Here is a 20,399-nt window from a genome sequence, read left to right as displayed (position 1 = left end):
CCAAACAGTTCTTAAAGAAAACACTTCAAGATTTAGTAACGAACTACAATGGGTCTTATAAGAACTCAGATACAGAACTTCTTAAACCCTGGAAAAGGAAATGGGGAATAAACAGAGAGGTCAAATTGACTCTGGTAAAGAGCATCTGAAGAAAGACCTCAGAAAATATTTATTTGGTAAGAAAACTAATTTATGGTGTTTGGCATGAAAATACAGTTTAATTTCAGATCTTGTTTTGTACAGTTTTATATTTGACCAATAGTTTTTACTTACGAAGTACTGGGGTACTTACTTGCAGGGATGGGCTAAGACAGTCTCGTAGTATTTCCTGATGATTTGGTTCACGAACTATTTCAAAAATTTGCTTTCTCTCTTGTGAAGGGTGGGCTGGTGACAAAATATGCACGAGCAGTCTCCCAAGCTGCATTCGGAAGGTTTCCTTACAAGACCATAAGATTTTAGCCCACTGCTGTCTGGAACCACTGGCTTTACTTGAACTCTTAAATTAAAACAGAAATGAATTAGGATCAAACTTCTTAAGCAATAATATCCTAACCTCAACACAGTCCTAAAAATCACAGAACATGTTTTACTCCAGAATTTTTTAAACAGTTGAAATTAGAAAGACATATACATCCATACAAATGGGGTTTAAAAGAGATGGATGTACACCAATGTTTACAGCAGCATTGTTCAAAATAGCCAAAAGGTAGAAACAACCCAAATACCCACTGATGGATGAATGGATAAACAAAATGTGGTATATACGCAGAATGGAATACTGTTCAGCCTTAGAAAGGAAGTTCTGATACAAGCTTCAGTATGAATGAACTTAAAAACATTTTACTAAAATGAATCATGAAATAAGCCACATACAAAAAAGACAAATATTATATTAAATATTGTATGATAACTTATATGAGGTATCTAGAAAGTCAAAGTCATAGAGACAAAGCAGAGTAGTGGTTTATCGGGGCTGGGGGAGGGGCTAATAGGGAGTTACTATTTCATGGGTACAGAGTTTCAGTTTGGGATAATGGAAAAAGTTCTGGGGATGGATAGTGGTAATGGTTGCACAACAGTGTGAATGGATTTAAGGTCACTGATATGTACACTTAAATAGCAAAATTTATGTTATGTATATTTTACCACAATTTTAAAAAGGAGAGACAAAGAAGTTAAAGTCCTAAGCCGCTTAAAAAAATTACCTAGGGCTTGGAAATTTTAAAAGGAAAAAAAAAAGAACCATCAAAGAATAGTGGTAGATAAGCCTACATTGATTTTGCAATACAAAAGAGAAAGGATTCATAATAAAGACTTGAATTAGTACTAAAACGTTGAGTATAATTGTCACAAATTAAGAACTGCATGTAAATTGACCATCAATATCCCCTAACAAATAACCAAATAAGTTGTTTCGATTGGCTAACTAAGGCTAACCCAATCCTGATCAAATATCCTGCATCTGGTTTAAAAACTGGAATCGGTACATTTTAGAGTTTATTCTGAGTTTGGGAAATGGCTCTCCAATTACTCCTAGTCCTAAGGGCTCTGTGTGAATGATTCAGTTCTAAGTGGAACCGGCAGACAACAAAATCTAGTTTAGATTTAAGAGATTGGCAGAATCATGATTTATGAGTTCTGCTAGAATTAGATTAGCCTTTGGTATCTACGGAGTGTACTGACCAATTTGTTCCCTATGGTCAATTGTAAGTGGCCCACAGAACCCTAAGTGAGCTGATGATAAATGGAGCCTGACGCTTGTCAGTATTCTCTGTGTCACTTTGAAGGTGTTGGATATGCTTAAGGCAACATCTACACTTCATAATTATTCATCATAATAATAATTCTAGAGTAGGTAGCTATAAATAAAGTCCGTTAAAAACAGGTTATTAGTTTAAACCTCATAGTAATCATCAAATTCCTACTCTTTTCTGATGCTGATCTTATTTACAAAATTACAACATTAGAAAATGGTTGTTGGGTTACAGACTTAAAAACAATGCTGCATGAAGTGAGTCCTTTTCGAAAGGGTAAATTAGCAATACATTTTACTCTGTTATTAACATTCAAGTTGTCTGAGTTTCAGAAAATGCTGTGAAAGTGTAGGAATATGATTTTGAAAACATATAATACAGACACATAAAACCCCTGATCCTTTTCTGTGAATGAACATTTCCCATGTAATTAATTTACTTACAGTAGATACTTTGAAGCCTTCTACCAGGTATGTGAACATTTCTTTCTGAAATGGATTGAAAGCAGGCTGTTCATGATAAATATTTTCTTCAGAAATTTCAGTCTGGGAAACTGAGGTCTTGCTTTGAGGTGCATTTTCTGGAGTACTCAAAATGTCAATAATGTCTGGATTAAACTCTTTGAATTAAAAGACGAATAAAAAATTAGTCAAATCAAGTCAAAAAGTTAGTCAAATTTGAACTAGTCAAATCACTAGCCATAACAAATGATAATGACGCTGGCAAAAATATTCTATGTAATTTCTGATTCTGTTGTCACAATATAAATGTGTGGTAGGTGCATTAGATGTAGAAAATACAAAACACTAGAGAAAATGAGTTCACCTAGAACAGTGTAGAAATTTAAACATACATAAGTCACGCAGTTCTAAACTAAAGATTTATTTTACTAATGAAGATGAATTAAACTGAAAAATGATAAAAGTCATAAAGGTTCTTGTACAAATTAAACATAAAGACCATGTGATATTTACATTAGACAGATGTGCAGACCTGTTTCACTGGACATGCTATCCCATCAAATGCCATGCATGTGATAAAAATGGTTCAATTTCACAGTTCACCCTGGAGGCTGGTTGCCCCAAACATAAATTAGAAAAGTTAAAAAAAAAAAAACTTGCGTGTCACTTGAACGTTTTTTAGAATTTTGACTTATCTATAGTGTTTTTGAGTATATTTCTCTGCATAGCTTTTTAGTGGTTTCTGTAGGTATTAAAGTTTATACATAAATATATAAATCATTTAGCCCCTGTAGAAACGCACATTAAAACCACAAGGCTATACCCCTATATTACCTATCAGAATGGCTGAAATTAAAAACAGTGAAACTCATAATGCTGGTAAAGACGTGAAGAGAACTGGACCACTCACACATTGCTGGTAGGAATATAAAATTATACTGCCACTCTAGAAAAGTCTGGCAGTTTCTTAACAAGAACAAAACACACATCTACCGTACAACCTAGAAACTGCACTCTTGGACATTTATCCCAGAAAAGGAAAGCCGCACGTTCACACAAAAACTTTTACGTAAATGTTTATAGCAGCTAGCTTTATTTGTAATAACCCCAAACTGAAAAACACCCAGATCAATTTTCTACAGGTAAATGACTAAACTGCGACATCTATGCTATGGACTACTCCTCATCAAAACCAAAAAGGGAACAAACTATTGATACATGCAACAACTAGGATGACTCTACAGAGAATTATGCTGAGTGCAAAAAGCCAGTCCTACACAAGGCTGCGTACTGTATGATTCCATTTATTTAGCATGCTTGAAATGATGAAAACATAGAAATGGAGAACAGATTGATAGTTGCCAGGGACTGAGGAAGGGATGGGGGTGGTAGGAAGATGGGTGCGGTGCTAAAAGGCAACATATAGATTCTTGTGGTGATGGAAATGTTCTTTTTCTTGACTGTATCGATGTCTATATCCTGGTACTGATACTGGACTATAGTTTTGCAAGATCCATCGGGGAAACTGGGTAAAGGGTACACAGGATCTCTGTAATATTTCCTAATAACTGCATGTGAACCTATGATTATCTCAAAGAAAAGTTTAAAAAAATATATTGGAGGTGCTGTACTATTTTAAACTTCAATCGTCAGTCTAGGCCAGCATTTAACATATTAAAAAGTGGAATTTTATTCAAGGCTATTAGTTCCAAATGAGAGATTCTTTTACTAGTGTGGATGCTAACAATGAAAGTATAATGCTGTTAAAAAATTTGAAACCTCGTCAGTTCTCTCTTAAATTATTTTCCTTTTAGTTCAATATCTGAGTAAGAACATATTTATTCTCTAGTCCTACCTTGATAAATAATCCTGTTAACTGCTAAAATGGTGAGCCGCTGCAGTCTCTGTGCAAGCTCTGTTTCGGTTGCCTGGACAGGATTCTCCTGGCTCATTCTCCGTTGCATCATCATATGAAGTTCATCACTTGCTACTGAACGCATTTTCATCAGAAGAGAGTCAGTTTGAGCAAGGGGAAATTTTCGAGGACCTTCAAGTATATAAATGAAAACGTCAAATGCCAGAGTTAACAAGGACCAAAGAAACTATTTCTGCTGTAACTTTTTGATTATCAGACCATGAAAAGAACCTTATTTAATTCAAAGGTAATTTATACAAAGGAAAGAGAGTGATTAAGAGAGCGTTATGTTTTCCCTCTTTGAAGAAGTACAACAGTACCTCTGATGTCAAAGTCCTAAACAAGAACGTTGAAGCTTGTGACATAGCTTAGTAGGGTGGATATCATTTGGCAAAATTTTAGTCCTCTGAAAAACTCGAACTGTTAGAAGGGGGTATGTGTGTGTGTGTGTGTGTGTGTGTGTGTGTGTGTGTGTGTGTGTGTATATATATATACACACACACACACACACACACACACACACACACATACAGTTCAGAATGCCTTGACAAAATATTTTCAAATACTGTTTCACTTCCTTGTATTCCAAAATAATCAACAGATTTTTAAAGCACATCACATTTTAGCATGAACATTACTATTTCTGGGTAATTAACATTGCTGAATTTTATAAATTAGTTTTGAAAAGTGTATATAGTGACATAGTAGAAATCAGCCAAATAAAGTGAAGAGCCCAGATATTAAAGTGATTTGGAACATATGCATCACGTGGGATTCAATCCTCAAAAGCATTTCCCGAGAAATGTTTCCTCAGGTTAAAGAGGCAGGAATGGGGTTCCTGCATCGTTACTGCACCTGCTCTGAAAGGCACCACACAGGGAGCGGATCCAGGAGAAAAGGAGGGGACTGAGTCTTGATTTAATGGACTGAAGGAGAAGGGCATCGGAAGTTGACCACAGGAACAAAAATGACGTCTTGGTAGGTGAGGAATAATGAAATCCTTCGTTGGAATTGAACCTTTTTTAAATTATGAAAGCATATATATCAAAGTCCACAAATAGCCTCTATACACATTACTTACAAAAGGTTTTAATGACTCGTCCTGCAAAATATGTAAATATTTTAATAGCATTTTAGATTGTCCAGTATTTTAGGTAATCAGTATTTTTTATCAGTTAATACATTTTGGTAGGTGGAGTCACCTCTGAGACAAAAATGAAGCAAATAAAAAGAAGAAACATTCATATCTGGGATATATTCAAGAATAATATTATCAGATGATGTCCTTAGCTTAAGCAGATTCTTCTAAACGTCTACATCTCTGACAGCTTTCATGCTGGATAAGCAGCTGATAATCACAATTCAGAGATGCAGCAATACACCAAATAAGGGCATGTTACGTCTTCTTCAGTTCTATGTACTTGAAAAAGGGGGAGGGTATCCCAGCAGTCAGGCTGTGATGCTGCATTGAGCTGGTGTGGCCTCACATACTCTGCTTTCTAAGCCTCAGGTTCCTAATATGGAAGATGTGGATTAGAAAGTAAAATAGAGCCTACCTCACAGGCAGATACTTGTCACTATCCAACACTACACTAAGTATATTTGTTTACAGGCTTATTGACCATTTTCTCCAGTAAAATATAAGTTCCATGAGACCAGATGAAATCATAACTGATACATGGCTGATGCTCAATAAATATCTGATGGCTGAATGAATGGATAAAGAGGTTTGTTCTGTGGATTAAATAAAATAATGTACGTGAAACACAATGCCTGCCTCATACAAAGAATTAAAAGTTAATAGTTGGTATTGTTATTAATGGTTGAAATATAAAGGAAATTCATTGGTAGGTGAATTATATCAATAACACGATATACATCTATATACACACACACATACAGTTTAAATGTATGTGTAGCTCTTTAAATAATACCCTAACACTTACTTCTTCCTTTGTGTATTAAGGTGATGTGTAAAGTTTTTATATTGATAAGCAGACAAGGGAAAAAATATACATGTAAGAATGTACATTGCTATCCTGTTATAATAGCAAAAACAAACAAGTAAAAAAAATACCTTTGTTTATTGATAATGGTTAGGGAAGAAGGTTGGGAAGAAGATCATGGCAAATCTAACAGATTATTAGGCATTCATTAAATATAAGAATATTTATATTGTATGGAAAAGTATACTATATTGAAATATAAATCAGTTTACAAACAGAAGGTTGAGTGATACTAAATAGTGATGATACTATTCAAGCAGAATTCTCTCTCTCTCTCTTATACATATCTATGTACATAAAAAAAAAGACACAGACACTAAGGAATGGGCACTTTGTTCACTGGGTGGTAGGGAACCATCGGAGCTGTTGAGCAGAATGGTACACGAGTCAGGCTGTAAGAAAATTAAGCTGGCAATAAAATATTACCTAACGCCTCCAAGAGTATGAGAACTCACAATCTAGATGTGGCCAAAGTGCTGCTGAAGAAACGCTGGTCCCAGGCCATGGATATCCTGGGATTCACAGCCTGAGTGAACCTGTCTGCCATCAAAAACTGGTGTGTGGCCACAAGAGGAGCTGTCCCTACAAGGCCTGCGGGAGGTGCAGGGGGTGGCGGCTGTGGGGTTGGAGACGCCAGCCGTCTCAGCAGTTTTCAGTAAACGCTGAACAAGTCTATCCAGGAAAAAACATCCCTCCAAACATCTGCCACTAATGAGAACAGCCTGTATGAAACCTTTGAAGGAACAGTTGATGATCTAAATGATGGAAATATAAATCCCTCTCAGTCACTTGAGTATCATGAACAAATGGACTTAGGTGAGTTTTTAATAACCACACTGCTCAGAAGCAGAGGAGCTTCAGCACTGTGTATGTTTTGCTCCGACAGTGTACAAGGCCAACACACCTTTGACAATAATTTTTGACTAATACTCAACAAATAAAACACAAGCTTTGCCAAATACATGTGTAAAACAACATGGAAGGAAATACAAAGCAACAGTTTGACACATATAAAGTGGAGTTTTATAAACTGGATTCACAATGACAGAATTTAAATAAGGTAGTATTTAAAACAGGAAGAATTCTTGGGAGAGACCTGAGAGAGACACAAAGATACAACAGACCTGGAAGGAGTGGGTGTTAGGTAGGACACAAAGAGATGGGTGCAGGGGCCTCGCTCCAGCAGTCTCTAAGTCTAGGCCTCGGTGGATCTGCAACATGAGGAAGCTGGACTGGATGACTTTCAAGGTCTTTTATCAAGTTCAAAATTTTTAGGATTCTATAAGCCTCATGTGGCCTTACGGTAACTGCATTTACTTAGATAGTGTGAAAAATATAAGCCCCAGTAGAAGAGGCTAGAGGAGTCAGGAACAAAAAGGAGAATGGTTTAGAGAAAGGACTAAAAGTCTATTATCCACTTTAAAATGACTCACACAAAGAAAAAATAAATAATACAAACGTGGAGCTCTGCGGGGCTCTTAGGCTTAGGGTGATAAAAGCGCTAGTACATAAAAGAGAGAGATGACAGACTGTTAGAGAAATCACAGACCAAACAGAAAATAGCAAAAGGGCCGCTGTGTTAGCCCAGGCACAAGCTGATCATAAACTAAACCAGGGAACTAGGTAGAAAAGGGAAGAAACAGATATGAGAAAGAGAAACGTCAAGAAGGAAGAAATAGCAGGCATTTGTGCAGGTAGTAAAGGTATACTTTCCTCTGTCAAAGAGGGTGAATTCCATCTAAGCAGTCTCTGACTACCTAAGAAATCCTGCAAAGGGAAAATGGTCCAAAAGTCACCTTTTGGCATGCAGGCAGTTGAGCACTACTGCCAGACTTGGTAAAAGGTGGAATTCCACCTGGGACAAAAGAGGCACAACTGGGAGGGAAGCTCATGAGGAGAGATTATATTCAGATATTATATCAAGGAAGGATAAAGAAGATGTGGCACATATTTACAATGGAATATTACTCAGCCATAAAAAGAAACGAGATTGAGCTATTTGTAGTGAGGTGAATAGACCTAGAGTCTGTCATACAGAGTGAAGTAAGTCAGATAGAGAAAGACAAATACCGTATGCTAACATATATACATGGAATCTAAAAAAAAAAAAAAAAAACTGGCTCTGAAGAACCTAGGGGCAGGACAGGAATAAAGATGCAGACATAGAGAATGGACTTGAGGACACGGGGAGGGGGAAGGATAAACTGGGACGAAGCAAGAGAGTAGCATTGACATATATACACTACCAAATATAAAATAGATAGCTAGTGGGAAGCAGCCGCACAGCACAGGGAGATGAGCTCGGTGCTTTGTGACCACCTAGAGGGGTGGGGTAGGGAGGCTGGGAGGGAGGGAGACGCAAGAGGGAAGAGATATGGGGACATATGTATATGTATAGCTGACTCACTTTGTTATAAAGCAGAAACTAACACACCATTGTAAAGCAATTATACTCCAATAAACATGTTAAAAAAATAATAAATAAATTAAGGAAGGATGTATAGGGAGATAAGTTTAGTTACGTGGATGCTTTACAAGTTTTATTTACATAAACTTTCATTTAGTATAATGTAAACATACTCCTGCGAAACAATGTATATTTGATAGCTTTTCTCTACAGATGAGTGTTTCACATGGTTTTAAACTTCGGCATAGCACCGACCACAGTGAAGCAGTTTAACTCAGGTAGAAGAAGGATTTGGATTTAAAAGCCCTCAAGACTGTACGGGTGATTAAACTTCAAACAATTTACCAAGTCCTCTGTCTGGAGAAATGTGTGTGTGTGTGTGTGTGTGTGTGTGTGTGTGTCTGTATGTGCGCATATACCTATGTCCAGTATATACAGACGTGTATATATATGTGAGTGTGTGTGTGTGCATGTACCTACATCCAGTATATACAGACGTATGTGTGTGTGTGTGTGCACGCACATGTACCTATGTCCAGTATATACAGACATATATGTGTGTGTGCACGCATGTACCTATGTCCGCTATATACAGACGTATATATGTGTGTGTGTGTGTGTGTGTGCACTTGTACCTATGTCCACTATATACAGACGTATATATATATATATATATATATGTGTGTGTGTGTGTGTCTGTGTGTGTGTGTGCGCATGTACCTACATCCAGTATATACAGACGTATATGTGTGTGTGTGTGCGCATGTACCTATGTCCAGTATATACAGACGTATGTGTGTGTGTGTGTGAGTGCGCGCATGCACCTATGTCCAGTATATACAGACGTATATATGTGTGTGTGTGTGTGTGTGTGTGCGCCCATGTACCTATGTCCAGTATACACAGACATATATATATTTGTGTATGTGTGTGTGTGTGTGTGTGCGTGCGCACGTGCATGTACTTATGTCCAGTATATACAGACGTATATATGTGTGTGTGCGCGCGCATGCACCTATGTCTAGTATATACAGACGTATGTGTGTGTGTGTGTGCGCGTGCATGCACCTATGTCCAGTATATACAGACGTGTGTGTGTGTGTGTGTGTGTGTGTGTGCGCATGTACCTATGTCCAGTATATACAGACGTATGTGTGTGTGTGTGTGCGCGTGCATGCACCTATGTCCAGTATATACAGACGTGTGTGTGTGTGTGTGTGTGTGTGTGTGTGCGCCTATATAGAGCCAATGTGTATGTGTGGGGGGTGTTTACGCTATCTTTCTGAATTAATGTGTATATAGGTCAGAGCAGATTTTGTGGAAACAATAAGTCTAACAATATTAAAAATAAGAATTTGATGACATGTCCTCATTTACAGCAAGCCCTAAAGTCACGTGTATAACATAACCATATCCGAGCCACCATCATCTCCTGCCCTGACTATTGCAATAGCCTCCTCCTTGCACTTCCCACTACCTTTCCTAGATTCCTCTAATCCACTCTGCACAGAAACCAGAATGGTCTTTACAAAATGAAAATCTGGTTATGTCATGCCAGCTACTTAAAAACCTCTGACAACTTCCCATTAGGATAAAATCTAATAAACTCCTTAACATGGCCCATATGGTGACACGTGATCTGGTTCATGCTGTCCTGTATAGCCTTATCTGGCAGCACTATCTCATCAAGGGCTATACTTCAGCTACATGGCTTTCTTTCAGTTCTCTGAACAACCTTAATTTTTTCCTGCCCCAGGACCTGCACATCAGCTGTTCATTCTCCCTGTAATACTCTTCCTCCGGCTCCTGCTAACTCCTTTCTCATCCCTTATATTGAAATCCCACTTCCTCAGAGGCTTCCCTAACTCTGGATGGAAATCAGGCTGCCCTGTTACGGTCTCTATTCCTACCTTCTACATTTCTCTACTACTTTACGGTAGAAGGGAAGAATCTGTGTCTTTTTATTTTTTTCATCACTGTATCGTCAACATTTAACACAGTGCTTGGCACAAGGCAGGTGCTCAAGAGATAACTGAATGAGAACAGCACTGAAAAGAAAGCAGTAGGAAAGTAGCAGTTTTCCTCCTCTGGGAGGAAAACCTTCTCAAACTTTATAGTTTAGCTTTTGAAACAAAGAAATGTTTTCAAATGTGAATGCCATCAGAATACAGGGGAGTCAAGCTACCTTCCATTTATAAGTATTAAAACATTATTTCAGCACTCACCAGCAATGCTCTTTCGCTTTTGGAATATTGCATGATGGGGAGCAGAAGGCGACTGAGATGAATCTGTAAGGTTTTCAGAGTCATGATTTGCGGTGGTCCTTATAAATTCCATAGCAGCCTGGAGAACTCTATACTGTAGTGCAACAGCCATATCTAAAAACAGAAGATACTAGAATGTTTTCAAGCTATGTGGTTGTTAATTTTTTAAAAAATTGAATTGATTCTTACATTTATGCAATATCAAAACTGCCAATAGGGCTTCCCTGGTGGCACAGTGGTTGAGAGTCCGCCTGCCAATGCAGGGGACACGGGTTCGTGCCCCGGTCCGGGAGGATCCCACATGCTGTGGAGCGGCTGGGCCCGTGAGCCATGGCCGCTGAGCCTGCGCGTCCAGAGCCTGTGCTCCGCAACGGGAGAGGCCGCAACGGTGAGAGGCTTGCGTACCGCAAAAAAAAAAAAAAAAAAAACCTGCCAATAATATTTTATTAGAGATAAATTTAAAATTTTTGATCAACGTGGGTTCTCAATGGTTGTAAACATTTCTTAACTATCTTTAAAAGCAATTTTAAAGCAAATTTCCAAATGATTACTATAAAAAGTTCAATAGAAAAATACTAGCTCACAAATTTATTTCGTTTATATAATTGTTTTAAAGAACAGCCTTTTTAATAGATAAGGCAAAAGTTTAACCAGAAATTCTCACATTTTTCTGCCTCCTATTCACTATAATATTTGCCACTAAAGAAAACTAATGTTTTATGTTACTATTCAGCATAAGACTTTTCATTCTACTTGGTAAGAAAAATCAGCAGTTTTTTTTTTTGTTTTGTTTTGTTTTTAAATATTTATTTATTTATTTGGTTGCACCAGGTCTTAGTTGCGGCATGTGAACTCTTAGTTGCGGCATGCGAACTCTTAGTTGCGGCATGCATGTGGGACCTATTCCCCGACCAGGGATCGAACCCAGGTCCCCTGCATTGGGAGCGTGGAGTCTTAACCACTGCACCACCAGGGAAGTCCTAGCAGCTTCTTTTAGTGATGTGTTGGCAGCTACTAATTACATCAGGGCATCACTTTAAAATTTTTGCCACTTAAAAAGGCTTCTTTTTAAAGCCAGTAAACAAAGTTAAGGATGAACCGTCAGTAAAACAGTTTCTCTCCTCTATCCCACTCTCTCTAGAGAAGCCAGAGAAAGAGATTAGGCTCTACTAACATTTTTGGCTATTATACAACTGCCCCCCACAAATCCATGAAAATTAGATCTTACTTTGGGTCCTCTTGCTTTTGCTGTTTTGAAGATATCCAAGCAGTACAATAAGATCTTCAATAACTCTAAAATACTGTGAGCCTGAGGAACTGCAAGCATGAATTGTAACTGCTATGAAAAGTTGCTGCAGATCACAAGCAAGCAATCTGTATTCATTCAAAGGAACGCTAAAGAAAAAGAACAAATAATTTAAGGCAAATAGAACTGGTTTGAATTCCTGTTCTGCCAGTATTCATTCATTCTTTCATGCATTCATTCGATATTTATCCATGCTTACTCTATGGCAGGTTACATAAACTACACGCTAGGAACAGAAATAAGAAGACACGCTTTGACTCCTGTGAAAATTCAGCTTGCAAAGGACCAGACAAGTGAACAGATAACTATAACCAGTAAGTGGTGGTAAACGTAACAACAGAGGCTACACAAGATACTGTGGGAAAGCACTGGCAGGTTCCCAACACACTAAAGGTGAAGATTCTGTGGGCATGAAGAGGGATATTCTGAGAAGGCTTCACAGAAGTGGTGAATTTGAATAAATTAACTGACCTCTCTGAATCTCACCTACACAATGTATGTTTATTTTAAGGATTAAAAGAGATACAGATTTGAACGTATATATTAATCACTTACAACTACCTAACAAATATGAATTAGTATCTTCTGTCCCTCAATTTTTAACCTTGATAATCTACCTCAATGTGTGATATTAAGCCTCTCCACTTACTTTTTCAAAATCAAGCAAGAGTTAGAAATGGTAAATTCGGGGGAGGCGGCAATCAACAGAGTGGCATATAAGGACATTCCGTAAGTACAGTTTCTTTAAAACAACAACAGCAACAAACTGCTCTTAGCAGGAGCCTGCTGGTACTCTTCCCACGTTCCACCAATTTCATGCACTGTATTATAATCAAGACTAAATGTTTTGAGGAATACAATGCTTTGTATTTCTCATATGCCCAGCACACAGATCCTCAATAAAACAGGTGCCCAATAAAACCTGCACTGAGCTGACCACAAGTTGTCCTCTCTAGCACCCAGGAGCCTCCCTGCCTAGAGAGTCACCGAGGATATGCTCTGCCTTCTCTGCAAAAATATAGTTAATAGTTGATGTTTTAACGTGCAGTAAGATGATGCTTCTAGAGATGTGTATCTTAACATTATGCTAATAAAAATGTTATACTGTACATCATAAATGCAGACACTGAAGGTACAAAACCCAAATAAAAATATAATTGCCTAACGTATTTTTTAAAGCTGTTAATCAATTGGGTGGGCAGCCATTTGCCAATGTACTTTTCGCTACTAGAAATTCATTTATGGTAGTAGACAGCGGTACAGCATGCTAAAAGTGGGAGAGCATGGTGACTGTAAAGCACAGGCTTCTGAAGTGAGAAGATTCAGCCTCAAGTTCTCTGTTTATTAGCTGTGTGATCTGCAACAAGTTACTACATCTCTCTAATCCTCAATTTCCTATTCCTGATGGGGATAATAATTTTTATAAGACTATAGTGGAAGCTTGGTAAATATATTTGAGGACAGTTAAATTTATTCACCTTGTCTTCAGGTTCTAAATACCTAAAAGTACGTCATATAAATAGCTTATTTTTTTTAAACCAAGTTTTTTGAAAATGATGGAAAATATGCCCTCCAAATTTAATTTAATTTAATTTAATCAGTTTTAGAGGAAAGAAATTCTTTGAAAGTATTATGAAATATCAAATGCTTTAATGTAACCTGCTAGTAAAGTTTTTCCCTTTCCAAAGTTCTTATCAGATGTAGTTTTAAATAATGATTTAAAACTTACTTCTTTTCTAATCCATTCAGAGCTGCTACTGTATTACATAACACGTAGAGAAGACCATTATCCAACAACATATCTGCTACCTTAGAACAAGAATTTAATATTTGGAGAAGAAGTAAGAGAGCGTTATGCAAGAGCACGTTGTCATATAAGGAGGTCTCTATTAGTCCCAGAATAGGAATGACAGACCACTTCTGAAAAAGTCCCATGTTTTTCACATCTTCCAGATCAAATCTATAATAAATAATACAGTTAAGAGCACATTAGAAGCAATTAACCATGAAATAAGGAAAAATGATTGCAATATGGGCCGTTTTGTTGACTTGATTTTGAAGCTATAAAGCATAAATTAGGGAAGCAAGGATTCTTAACCGTTTTTAGATCATAAATCCCTCCAATAAAAAGATAAAAGGTGTTGCTAGAAGTCTGTTCCAAGGCAAATATTCAAGGGAAACATTTATACAATTTCATGGTTTTAATTGACTCACTTTAATTTGTCCATGAACCGCTAAGTTGTCCAAAGATCCCCTGCTCTAGGGATCTATATAACAAGTGTGCAGGAAAAAAAAAGACTACTATTTTACACAGTATTTCAGGGAACTAGTAAAAAGAGGTCTAGTGAAAGGAATGGATCTCGAGTTCTTGTTCCAATACTCTTTGTCTCTGGGATGGAAGGAAATTATTTACATGTTTTATACCTCATTTTCTTTATCTGTCAATTACGTGTGGTGATATCTGCTCTACTTTCTTCTCAAGACTTTGTGAGCATCAAATGAGATGATGCAGAGTTGCTCTGAAAGAGCCAAAAGCTGTATGCAAATGCAAAGCACTATTGTCACGGCTGCATCTAATAAGTAAATTCTTCAAGGTCTGAATTGGTCTACTTACAAATAAGTAGGAGACACTTAATAATAATACAAGACACACGTTTCTCTCTACTTTGTCATACACAGAAATAACAGTTTAACTTTTCTGCCAAACTTTTGACTTGGGAGAAAAATATTCTTTAATTTTTGTACTTATTTGCTAATCCTTCAGCATTATACCAGGGACAAAGCTCAGTAATCAGAATTCCAGGTGGGGGACTGACTCTTCACCCAGATAAGCCGGGTCTCGGAGGGAGTGAGGAGCTTGTCTATGGAGCCCTCCTATAATCTGCTGCTGGGACCACAGAAGCCACCTTCTTCTCAGTTAACCTCAGGTTAACACCGGATACCAAATCTTAACTATCACTTTCTTTCATCTGATGCAGCATTTCTTTCTTTCTTTCTTACTTACTAGTTTCTAGCTAATGAATGAAATACAAAGGAAGAAGTTATATTAGAAAGACTATAATATGGAAAATAATAAATTGATTCACCTGGAAAATGACTTTTAGTAGATTTTTTCTAAGAGTGACCAAGCGATTTTGTTAAGAGTCAGTTTAACAAATTATACATTTAAGACAAAAGATTCCCAATTCTGGTGGAGGGAAGAACCCACTTACTCTTCATCAAGGCCAGCATGTCGGCCAAAGAACATTTCAATGAAGCATTCTAATAATTCCTGAGTTCCCCGATGAAGATACAACTGGTTGGCTAGCAAGGAAAAGCCACGATTCTTCAGAAATTTATCCTTTTGTTCCTTAGATGCTCTATTAAAATATGCATCTAATAGCTGAGGAAAAAAATTAAGTTAGACAATATATTAAAATTTTATATAATGTATACAAGTCAGACAGTGTATTATATTTGTAGTTGTAAGTTATTGTTTAATTTCATCTGTATAGAACAGAGAAAGCTCAAAAAAATGCCACCTCCATAGCAAAATGAAAATGAACTTTGTTCTGATTATTACGGAATGCTAATGATGACCCTGTCTTGGAGATCTTAATACTTTTGTGATGGGAAACTAGCTTTTTAGCTGAGCATGGACACCTAGCAGATTGGCAGCCTTAGCTGAGTATAAGTAGAATATTTGTGCCTAGTTCTAATTCTGAAAAAAGAAAAATGAGTCAGCACTGTATGAAGCTTTCTCTGAAAAAAAAAAAATATATATATATATATATGTGTATATATATATATCCCAGACCTCTATTTTTCTAGACTTCTTAACATTTTATTTACCTTGAGCATAGGTCTAAACTTCCATCCTTTCCCAGAATCTTAAATGCAACCTGTGTACAATCTAAGTAATTATTTTTCCTTCCAAACTCACTTCTTCCATGGTTCTGATCTTAGAGCACAGTAGCACCATCCTATGAGACTTTAAGGCTAATCTCACTTTTGGCTTTTCTTGTCCTGATTTCCCACACGTAATTATGAAGGTCTCTCACCTCCATTCCAGTGAATGTCTCTCAAATCTGTCTGTCCTTTGACTTTCCACTTCCCCAGCTCAGGGACTCATCATCTCTCCCCTGGACCACTGTGATATCCTGCGAACACAACACTTCCACCTCTCTCTCCCTTGCGATGACTCCCTCACAGTGGTGACAGACTATTCTTCCCAAAACACACACCTCTTTACCGCCCTACTTAAAAAGCTTTCTAGTTTACAGCATAATACAAACTACGCCTTTTGCATGAATCCTTCCCTGGTTCCCGCATCAGAATTATTTGCTTTTCCTGTGCTCCCATTCTTCTTTATTAATACTACCACTGAAGCACTCATCACACAAGTCCTGACATTTTACTTAGTTGGGTATATGTCTCTCTTCCCCACTGGCCTATAAACTCCTAAATGCAGAGGCTTATTCCCCTTTATATCCCACATAGCAGCTAGCCCGATGTTTTACACATGAAATGGAAGCTAAGTAAATAGGGGGTTGCAACTGATTTAACAATATCCCACATCAAACTAAGAAAATGAGAATCTTTAAAGACCATTTCAATATTGGGTTGTCTCCTAATGGGAACCATTCATATCAAATATTTATTCTTTCAACGATGTACTTAGGACCTTTTATATATTAGACACAAGATGCCTACCCTCACAGGACTTATATTTCAGTATGGGAGGTTAAAAAAAACCAAATACACAAACAAATTAAAAAGGTACTTACAAGACACACCTAGGATGCTAGACATAGAACAAGTGAGGAGCAGGGCTAGACAGAAGCTGGTTTGAAAGGTGAACAGGAAAGGCCTCTTTGAGAAGGTGACATCTGAGCTGAAACCTGAAGTAAGTGTCTAAGATTTAACGATACTACACTGCAGGAGAGACTTCCAATGACCTGTGTGTTCCTTGTAAGTAGAAGACTTAAAAAAACATACTGATATGAATCAATATATGGAGGAGGGCTTAAAGGTGGATGATAAGACAGAGAAAAATAGAGGTAAGAAGTAACAAACCACATCAGCTCATTATGCCTAAGAATAAAGGAAAGCTTCAGGTCTACTTGAATATGTACATTCAAATTTTAAATTATGCATATGTCTATCGTTCCAAATGAAAACAACGTATTTAGCATTTGCCCTTACTTTAATAACTCCTTGTTGTACAGCAGGTGATGGGTGGTTAACAAGGACCAACAGCGTATCTGCTTGAATGAGCCTGTCCATCACATCTTCCAGCATAACATCAGGCAGGATGAGAAGAACTCCGCTTAAGAGTTCATACAACCCACAACATACAGGTACCAAACAGTCTTCAGTTACACTAAAACAGAGACCCAGAAAGTCTTACCAAAACAAGATCAGGGAGGAAAGTAGTGCCTCATGATTACCTTAAGAACTGTGATGAGTAGTAATAATTTTCACATGTGAAACAAAAGTGCATAAGGTTTAAAAAATGTTTCCTGATTTAACTGTGATTAACAAATTTGCCATCACTTTTTAATCACCGGTTTTTTTTGGGTATATCATCTATTAAACACTAGTTTATTCTACATCTGTGATTTCCAATAACCACTTGTGCTATTTAAACTATTAAAAATTAAACTAAGAATCCAGTTGCTCAGCTGCACTGGCCACATTTCAAGTGCCTTATGTGTCTCCTGCAGTGGACAGCACAGGTGAACGTTTCCATCATCCTGTAGAAAGTTTCACTGACGGTGCTAATTGAGATGCTCTTGGGAACGATAATAAACCGTATAATTTCCCTAAACTGAAGAGTTTTTCTCTAATAACCATATGGAATTAAATAAACCATAAGATAATTTTTTCTTCAGGAACAATTTATGGTTTATCCTTTGGTTAAATATGGAATTCAATATCACCTAGTATTAAAATAAGGAGAAAGGTACCTTTGTTCGTTATTAATATATATGTTATAAGAGATCCCATAATAAAGACATTTCTACAAGTACAGAAATTCTTCAAAGAACAGTAAAAAAAAAAAAAAAAAAGCGGGGAGGGGTTTGGCATACAAAAACATGTGACTACCTGTGAGCACTTGTAGTTCGGTTGTGGTTTGGCTCATAACGGAGAGAAAAGGCAAAGTTTTCCCAGTCTTCGGTGTTCCTGTCAACAAGACTTGGCCACCGGCCGACAGCTGCAGAGCCATTCTGTGAGGGAAAAGCTAGCCCAAGGCTTGCAATAGTGCTGTGGCTTCGCTGGAACGAGGCCAGTCCCTTCAGGTAATCAGGTCGGCGTGGGCAGAACTCATCCCCAACACTGTCATCGTCTGATCTGGGTTCTGTTCCCACCTCCTTCTGATCTACTTTGACCGCTGGAAGTCCCGATGTTCCTTTTGGGACACCACTGACAGAGGCATGGGCTGAAAGGACAGCTTCCATTTCACAAACCGTTTTTGCAGACTCACAGCTACTGACAAAAGCATCTGCTTTGCCTTTCTTCAGCGTCTCGGAACTCCCCCGAGGGCTCCATTTCTCTGGTTGGGAAGCAACATCATTATCTACAACGCTTTGTAACTTGTCAATACTACAACCCAAACTTCCAGTCAATTTTCGTGGTTGTATTTGAGGTGAAGAAGTAGGAAATGCTGGTAGGCTTCTAGAACGTAACATGCTGGCAGTCATCTGCTGTGGAACAGTACTGGAGGAATTGTTTCCTGGTGAGAGTAGACACAAAAACAGTATTGAAAAATCTTATGAGCGGGCCCACTTCTTTTCTGCACTATCGGTCCCAACCAGAGCAATACCCATTTATCTAGTGATATTAAAGAATCCATACAGGCTAACGATCATAGTAACTAATGCTTAAAAATTCTTAAGGTTAAAACTATTTTTCTTTTAACTACTTTTTATTAAAATTTTCCCAAAATACATATCTTTACCTGTCTCCTTAACAAAATACAATATTGCCTGAGTGATTCAAAGTTATTAGGATTAATGGTGCTACTGAAGTGAAATTAAGTGAATTAAGTGAAACTCAATGTACCTCAGGCTAGCAGTCACTAGGATGCACTTTGATACAGTGGAAAGAGTGTGGGCTTTGCAACGAGATATAACAGGATTCAAGCGATAGTTCAGCTAGTTAGGTGGCTTAGGTAAATCATTTAATGAGATGAGTGTTCACTTCTGCAAATGTAAAATGAGGGTTCAGAACATCTACTTTGCAAGGCTGCTTTAAGGATTGAGATCATATCCATGATGCACCTAGCATAGTGCCTGCCATATAATAGGTGCTCAATAAATGTTAGTGATAGTTGTACTTGGTGTTATTACTAGGCTCAATGTCCCTAGACTGTTCTCTCACTCCTCCCTTTCTGTAGTCACTTTTTGCTGCTATTACTGAGAAGAAACAGTTTTTTCTCTTCTTGCCATAGCTCTCGGATTTTCTGCTTCTTATATTCTGTGTAGGAGGAGACCAGAAAAATCACTCTCATCCTTAGTGCATGGGATATAAGTGGATGCTACTCAAGGTATGGTCTGTGGGCCAGGAGCATGGGGATCAAGCACCACTGTGTGACTGTTCGAAATGCACATTCTCAGGCTCCACCCCAGATCTACTGAATCAGAACGTGTGAGGCAGGGGCCCAGGGATGTACATTTTAACCAGCTCTCCAGGTGATTTTTCAGCAAGCTAAAACTTGAGAAGCACTGATATAAAGTAAACAAGCACTGAATGAACTGCTCAGAGCTCAGGCTTTGTGGCAATAAAACAGCTCCATAGCTCAGAAGTTTTTCCTAGTTATTTCTGGGTTTTGGCTGGAGGAATAAGGTTGCCAAAAGAGACTGTTCAAACGACCTGGAAAAAATAGGGGCATGATTGTACTAGAAAATGTTTCAGAGTGATGCACAATGATTTAAAAAATGACACTTCCTATGAAATTCCAAATAAAACTAATTAAAACATAGCCTTAAAATATTATAATAAAAGGCCATAAAACGTGCTAGAGAATAACTGAAACACTTTGGGAGAGAAGGAAAACTGGAGGTTAATACCCAGATACTGTGTTCTATCTATCCATGTCTCTATCTTACCAGCCTATTTAATGATTTGTATTGGAGCTGGAGACAAGAGTAGGTGGGACTAACAGTCTGGGAGAAGGAATGTCTCAGTCTGGGAGAGGATGGCAGTCAGGAAAGGAAAAGACATACAGTCAGTTCACAACCAGGAGACATGTACCTATTTTTTCTTTATAAAAATAGAGATGAGGTTGTCTGTTAAGAACAA

At 37.7% G+C, this 20,399-nt stretch overlaps 1 protein-coding gene across 4 annotated transcripts in view; it reads right to left on the bottom strand.

The window, feature by feature from the left end:
• Positions 1-20,399, bottom strand: part of LYST (lysosomal trafficking regulator) — a 192,825-nt gene that overhangs the window by 69,969 nt on the left and 102,457 nt on the right. For all 4 annotated transcript variants that reach the window (XM_067711027.1, XM_067711028.1, XM_067711029.1 and 1 more), the window contains 9 exons: positions 18,204-18,831; positions 17,301-17,478; positions 15,329-15,498; positions 13,846-14,076; positions 12,039-12,205; positions 10,772-10,924; positions 4,074-4,265; positions 2,201-2,376; positions 293-499 (listed from right to left, as the gene is read on the bottom strand). In XM_067711027.1, coding sequence (XP_067567128.1) covers positions 293-499; positions 2,201-2,376; positions 4,074-4,265; positions 10,772-10,924; positions 12,039-12,205; positions 13,846-14,076; positions 15,329-15,498; positions 17,301-17,478; positions 18,204-18,831 — 2,102 coding nt within the window. The remainder of the gene's footprint in view (positions 1-292; positions 500-2,200; positions 2,377-4,073; positions 4,266-10,771; positions 10,925-12,038; positions 12,206-13,845; positions 14,077-15,328; positions 15,499-17,300; positions 17,479-18,203; positions 18,832-20,399) is intronic.

This window comes from Pseudorca crassidens, chromosome 16, assembly GCF_039906515.1.
Source record: "Pseudorca crassidens isolate mPseCra1 chromosome 16, mPseCra1.hap1, whole genome shotgun sequence".
Taxonomy (NCBI): Eukaryota; Metazoa; Chordata; class Mammalia; order Artiodactyla; family Delphinidae; genus Pseudorca; species Pseudorca crassidens.
Note: the sequence above shows the minus strand (reverse complement) of the source record. Positions and strands in the feature narration are given on the sequence as shown.